Raw genomic sequence first — 7,115 nt, 5'->3', positions numbered from 1 at the left:
TGCCGTCTTTATGGTAGACCTGTTTCTCAGGACCAAGATAATATATTTCCCAATGGTTTTGGCTGTAGTTCAAAACAGTAGTTAATGCGTCCATATTTTGACCTCATGCGTTTTTGGTAAATTAACTTTTACAATCAAGGGGTAATATTTCTGGTAAGGAGTACATGGACCACCTCAATTTCCAAAATAAATTAGACAAGCTCTGCTTTTACTGCGTCATTAGACAGAGAAGGAGACGAAGGAAGAGAGTGGAAGAAAATCAGAACCTAATGAGAAAGGAGTAGAGGAGAGAAACTGGGTTTATAGAGTGTGAGAGAACATTAAGAAGGTTTTAACTTTGCAGGTGCTCATTGCTTGAAACTCTTTGTTAAGGTTAAAATTGATGATGAAACAGAAAGGAAAGTTAAACACTACCGCAGTCATTTCTGTCTGCCAGCTACTTGATGCCAGCACAGCTCAATAGTTCTGTTGTAACACATCAGCAGACATAAAGACCTTTGAAAGAGAGTTTCACTAGATTTCACGTTTTAAATGAAGCTGTGGGCAGCGTCAGACAGCTAATAATGCAAAAATACTATGATATATTTCAAGATAATCCAATAACACAACAATATTGTAACAATGTAGTTAATAAAGAACAAGTACAGAATTCATCTGGAACAGTTTGATGCATCATTCAAAAGTACTTCCCTAATAACTGTTAAAGAGGGGTCTAAAATGTTCTGTACATCAGAATGGTATAAGATCCAAATATAAATGCTTGCATGGTTGTTTGCCAGCTTTAAGTCATAGTCAGAATCATGTAAGTGGAGCATTTACACACCTGAGTCACTATTTATACACTGGGTTCAAACTGCTGAATAATCACAATGAGCTCTATCAACAATCAAGAGGGAACTTGATAAAGAATCAATAATCAATAATATCTTTTCATTATCGACCAATACGTCATAGACAGTGAGTATGTAATAGAAAATAACTAATTACTAGAGATCAAAGTGAGAGACACTACATTAGTGAATCTTTAGTTAATGATTAGTTCATAATTATCCTGCCATAGAGCACAATGATTCATTTTATTCATGAGTCATTTATAATTAAGCCTGTTGCAAACAATGAGCCTCGCAAAAGACTAACTACTCGTTATTACTAATTTCTTTAACATATGTTATTCTTTCTATCATGAGTGTCTGTCAGACTTGTTTCACTTCATCCACATGTCAATTTGATTTCATGTGGGCTACGCTAGTAAAACCATTCCATAATTATGGGATAAAAACACCTCACACCCCATTGTCTTAAAACTTTTCAGGCAGCAGAGGGCATTATTTCTTTTTTAATTGTTTTCTATTATTATATAGACAAGTCTGAGATGTCTCAAAAAAATAAGTGCAGTTTGAAAAATAATATTTTAGTTTTTAAATTAAGTAAATTAATGCACATTTGATGTGCATTAAAAGAATACAGTAGAAAGGCGCAAAACTTTCACATGTAGAGTTTCTGTAAATAAACCAAACTAGTATTTTTTAATACAGCAGCCCATTTTACACTTTGCAAAGCCAAACACCAGGCCAGCTCAAATGATAGCCTTTATAGCTGTGAAGGTACCATGTGGCACAATAAGAGGAATAAATACCTGTTTAAAAATAATGATGGTAGGTAGGCAGGGTGTATGTAAATGTCTGAAGGATGTTGGTAACCCACAGTGAGCCTCTTGATTTCACTTCTGTAAATACAAGTGGAAACAATTTGGAAAAAAACAAAGCTTTTTGGTACTGAATGGGTGAAGAAGGCACATTATTGATGTTGATTTGGGGGGTTTTGTTACATAAACAAAGGACTGATGATGAAACCTGAATGACAGAACTGTTGGTTGCCACTCTGAACAGATATGAAATCTGTCTCACCAATAAGGGCAACATCTCTGGTTCCTTGGTGTCAGAAGCCTACTGGTTCTCTCTTCTCCCCATCAATGTTATTGTAGATGTGTGTTTCAGGGCACATGTAGACTTGATTGACAGCCATTAACCACCCGGTAGGGCAGAATACCTGCAGGCTTTGGACACCCAGAAGGACAGCTTCAAGCCTGTGAGACAGACAAATTCACACTGGCTCCTAGAACAGGAGCTGCGCTCTAAAGGGTCTGTTTCAGAAAAAACAGAGGGATGTACTATAATTCATAAACTACCGAGGAGACAGGCAGGAGAGCAACAAAAATATTTGTCATCAACACTTTCTGTTTTTCACCCCGGGCATCTATGGCTACTGTATGAAGGTAGAGAGGACGGGTTCATGATTGTTGTATGCAGAAAACTCAAAACCATTGCTTTTGTTTGTTTTGTTTTTGAGATGTTTCACTAATGCAAAATAATCTTCTGAAGATTTGGAGGGTTTTTAACATTGACAACTACAAAAAAAAATTTGCTACCGTTCCTAAATTATTTTTTTATTCTTGCGCCACAAAAGTAAACAGCATACTAAACATGTAGAGAGGCTGTTAAAGGCAGTTTACATGAAGGAAACCCAGAGTATCAACACCTCCTATGTGGAATTCAAGAAGGTGCATTTTTATGGACTTCCAGAGAGGACATACTCCAGGTTCTAGGTAATTTAACATAAAGTTACATAACGTGATATACCAGAGAACCTACCCAATAAAGTGTCCAGTTAGCGCCTCTAGTTCTTTAAAATAGTAATCTTGCACAAAAGGGCATTGTTGTTGTTGTTTTTCCAGTGCATTTTTTTTTTTACAGCAATCTAATGCCGCTTAGTCTTCGAGTTGTGATCGAAAGCGGAAAATATGAAACATATTGCTGTAACTGCACTTTTTCCTAAACCAGGCAGTTGATCATGTGTTTGATGAGTCATTTTCTTATGCTTTTTAGCTTATATGGTCTCACTTGTCTTGAGATGAAAGCAGATCAGTCTATGTAACACACAAAGTAAAGTGTGTAAGTTTTATCCAAAAATAAGCTTTCAATAAACAGTAACCAGATATGCAACAGGGTTTAAGCTGTTTTGTGTTTGCGAAATATTCACTACATAATGTTGTTTAAAATTATGTAAGCCAAAAGGACACAACATGCAACTAAAAAACAGTGTTGGCTTAAATAAGCTTTGAGTGTAAAATTTAGTACAATCAACTACAAAGAAGCTTTTTAAAGTGAAAATGTATCTTTTTATTGGTACCATACATTAATTATCAAGGGCAGAAACTAACCAAATCAAAAAAATATATATCAAACAATGATTTTCCTACAGGGTCTGGAGAAGGTACAAGTCACCATTCAAACTCAGTCATAACTGCTGCTGGATTCAACAGTAACAAAATGGAAATGTACAAAACAATGACAGAGCTTCAGCTGTTCATTTATTAGACTTTACAGACTCAGCATTGCTACCAAATATGCAGACTGAACTCAATGTGAGGCTGGTTTAAGAAGATGTGTATGATTCTGGTTATGAATACAAATAAAGACAATTTAGACAGAAAACTTCTTAAAACAAAAAATCTGTTTAGCCAGTGACGAAACATGAAAGTCACCGGATAACTAAAGTTCAGCGAGCACATTCACTTGACATCAAGTTGTAATACACAAAATTGTGAATGTTAAGTGAAAAAAAAATCACTTTCTGTATAGATGAATACATGACTGAATTTCTGAATAAATTAAAGAAAATAAACAGTAAAACCATCTCTCTATGGTGGCATTGTACCCCCAGGGGGAGTTGTAATTTACATTTTTAAAAAAGAGGGAGGAGGAAAGAGAGCAGGTGGGAAGGTAGAGGGGACGGGTTCATGAATTTTCTCCTTTTTCCTATTTTTGTTTCTTTACATTAGATTGGGATGGCTTTAGGTAAATCTAAGTAAGAATACATTTTATTACAGTCAGACAGAACTTTGCTACTACCTTAAATATACAAGCACAAATACACAAAAATTCAAATCTCAAAAGGAAAAAAAAAAAAAAAAAAAAAAGGAACAAAAAGACAAAATAAAAACATCCACACTAAAGTATTTCTCTTTTATAAACATAAAAGATAAAAACAATATATTTTAGAGGGGGAAGGGATAAAAGTCCTGTGTTGCTCCTTGGTCTGTAGCTTTTTCAGTATTGGTAGAAAATAAAAAAGTAACAATTGAAATGAAGGCGTTTAATACAAATTAAAAAACATTCTAGGGAAATATATACTGTATAAAAACTCTTAAAATGTGTAACTGTGTGTGTGTGTGTGTAAGACTGTGCATGTGTGTGTGTTGTCAATGTTCTGTTTGAAAGACTGCATTCACTGTAGTCTAATCAGAGATATTTGGGCACTAGGGGGACTCAAAATCCTTCGATCATTATGTGTGGTTGTGTGTGTGTGTGCGCGCACGCGTCTGTGTGTTTGATGTTTCCCTAGTGCCACATTTCACCTCTCTTATTAGTGTGTTCATTTCAAATGGTTTTACATACCGATTCTAAATCCTGGTCCATCTGCTTCAGCAAAGCCACCATTAAACTCACGCTGCTGCTTTTCTCTTCTCAAAACTTTCACAAACACACACTCGCACGCATGCAAGCGCACACCCACACACACACACACTCTATTAACAAACGTTATGGGCGACCCGCACATCAGCAGAGCAGACCAGAATCCAGAGGCATGTTTAGCGTAGGAGTGGACGAGTCGTCCCTAAGCGACTCGCCACCATCTTGAAGCCCGACTGCCACCTTCCCCTCCACCCCACCTGTTCCTACATGTGAACTTCAGTATGGATACTTTAGCGTGCACAGTTCTCCCCTGGACTAAATCATCACTCGTGCTACCCGGTTGCCATCCAAAACTGAAAATTGGCAAGAGCAGATGGGACTTTTTGTCTATGAAATGACGAAAAGGGAGCGAGAGGTGGGACACAGTGCCTAATTATCAGGAAGTCACCGCAATAATCGAAGTTGTGAAACTTCCTCCAGCTCGGCAAAACAGTCCGAGCCCCCTCGGGCTACCTGTGCTTGAATCTGAGCGCTACAGTGGTGTTTGGATTGGAGAGCAGATGATGGACTGTTACTGTTGCAGTCATGGCTATTGAGGTGGGGTGGGGGCCTAGGAGTGACAGGGAGGGGTTAGGTTGAGGATGCGGGGCTCTGGGCTCTACTGTGATGCCTGTGAGGTGGGGTTGTCGCTCTTGCTCTCCTGGCTGGAAGGAGCCTTGTTGTTCCAAGGCGAGTTGGAGCCCAGCGCCGGAGAGTTGTTGAAGCTGTCCTCGTCATCTATGCCATTGGCAGCGTCGAACTGTGTGTTCTCCAGCCGTGTGATCAGACGCTCATCCTCGTCGCCGAACTCCCCTCCCATCAGAGTGGGCTCTCCCACCACCATCACATCCTACGGAGTTACAAAACAGCACAACAATCAGACCACATGAATATCTTAGAACAGATGGCATACGATTTTATATCACACAAGCGATGCATTTAGTGCCTCTGAATCCCCCCCTGTAAAGCCACCTCTCATTTGCACCTGCTGTAGTTTTGGCAGGAACTTTGACCAACCAGCTGTTAATAATAAAGATGTATTTACTGTTAAAACACTTGCTCTGACCTGATTACAGTCAAGCAACATCTAAAATGTTAATTCCAAAAGTAATGGCTATAGACTAATGACAACAACTGAATTTAAAGAAAATTAATACATTTTCTACCATGAAAATGAAAGTATGGAACTCACCCAAAAGTCATAGCACAGTGCTTTTATTTTCCTGGGTTGCTATTAGTAACTTTTCCCGGCTATATTAAAAATGCATTAAATGGCACAAGTTTATCTTACAGTTAAACAAAACAAGAATGAACCCTGATGAGGTGTTTGCAAAAACATGAGAGGGTTTAAAAGTGACATTTGTACTTCTACTAGCTCAGTCAGTAACAAGATGTTTCAACTGTGTTTTAGTTAGGGTTAGGATTACAGAATCTGAGTCAGTCCTCATATTTTTGTACACAGAATGACTTTGGTTTATTGAGTCCCGCTTTTTTGTTGCCACGATTATCTGAACTCTCCTTAGCAAATCCATGGAGCAGTTTATCAAAGAGCAAAATGATAATGTCTGCTCAAATGATAGACACTAGATGGCACCAGAGCACTCACCGGAACTTGGCTGGACAGTGGGAAGCCACTACCAGGACTCTTCTTTTTGTTGTTGTTGTTATTGTTAGTTCCTCCTCCTCCACTGATGGTGCTGCCGCCTGACATCCTACGCTTCCGCCGTTTGTTAGGGGCTTGTCTTGATGGCTCAGCTACAGATAAGGAATAAAGAGAGAAAGTTATACATCCAGTTACCACATATCAACGTGTCTGCGTGTCCTATCTAATCATGCGGTTCACCTACCAGGTGGTGCCACCATCCTCTGCCATTTCTGGAACAGACAGGTCTTGAGGCAGTCTCTGGGGCTGAGGCTGTAGGTCTTGTGTCTGGACATCAGCTCCTGCATGGGCTCCAAAATCACACACAGCTAGAGGAAGGAACAGAGGAGATGCCACAGGTTAGTGATTACCCATTTTTCAAGGTAATTAGAGATGCTCCGCTTGATTTATTACCAGCATTATCAGCTGGTGTTCAGCATTATTGGCATCACTGGTTGACTTGAAAGTTTGAGATCAGACAATGCGATGGGATAAAACATCAAGCAAAACAATTTGTTATCACTTCGCGGCAACGTTAGAGTGGCTTAATCACTACAGAGGCATCTAAAGCTCATGTTCCAATCAATTTTCACATGGATGTGAGGTGGTGCTGCGTGCTGTGTTTAAAATGAGAGGCACGCCAGATGCAGAAAAACAAACAGCCTGCTAGTATCCAACTGGGCCTGTTTGTCAAGCATACAAGAACATTTAAAGCATTACTGTTCTGCAAGGGGATGTCACCAATAACTAAAGAGGCAGTATTTTTCTCATGTCTCACACACAAAATTTAATAAACAGCTGTGATTATTTGCACAGTCGGGTAGAGGATGAAGAGCCTTTTTTTAAAAGCAAATGGGGAAATAGCTGTTGAATGAAATGTAAATTATGCAGACATAGATGCTGGTAAAATGTTGCCAAGATGATGACTTATAATATCCCCTTAAAGTTTTAAAGGTTCC

General features: G+C 38.8%; 1 protein-coding gene across 4 annotated transcripts in view; it reads right to left on the bottom strand.

The window, feature by feature from the left end:
* Positions 1 to 3,155: 3,155 nt before the first annotated feature.
* ldb1b (LIM-domain binding 1b) overlaps positions 3,156 to 7,115 on the bottom strand; it is a 28,253-nt gene continuing 24,293 nt past the window's right edge. For all 4 annotated transcript variants that reach the window (XM_004538985.6, XM_004538986.5, XM_004538984.5 and 1 more), the window contains 3 exons: positions 6,362 to 6,485; positions 6,121 to 6,269; positions 3,156 to 5,364 (listed from right to left, as the gene is read on the bottom strand). In XM_004538985.6, coding sequence (XP_004539042.1) covers positions 5,134 to 5,364; positions 6,121 to 6,269; positions 6,362 to 6,485 — 504 coding nt within the window. In that variant the 3' untranslated portion in view covers positions 3,156 to 5,133. The remainder of the gene's footprint in view (positions 5,365 to 6,120; positions 6,270 to 6,361; positions 6,486 to 7,115) is intronic.

Source organism: Maylandia zebra, linkage group LG6 (assembly GCF_041146795.1).
Source record: "Maylandia zebra isolate NMK-2024a linkage group LG6, Mzebra_GT3a, whole genome shotgun sequence".
NCBI classification, from domain to species: domain Eukaryota; kingdom Metazoa; phylum Chordata; class Actinopteri; order Cichliformes; family Cichlidae; genus Maylandia; species Maylandia zebra.
The sequence above is the reverse complement of the archived record's forward strand: the minus strand, read 5'-3'. Positions and strand labels throughout refer to the sequence as shown.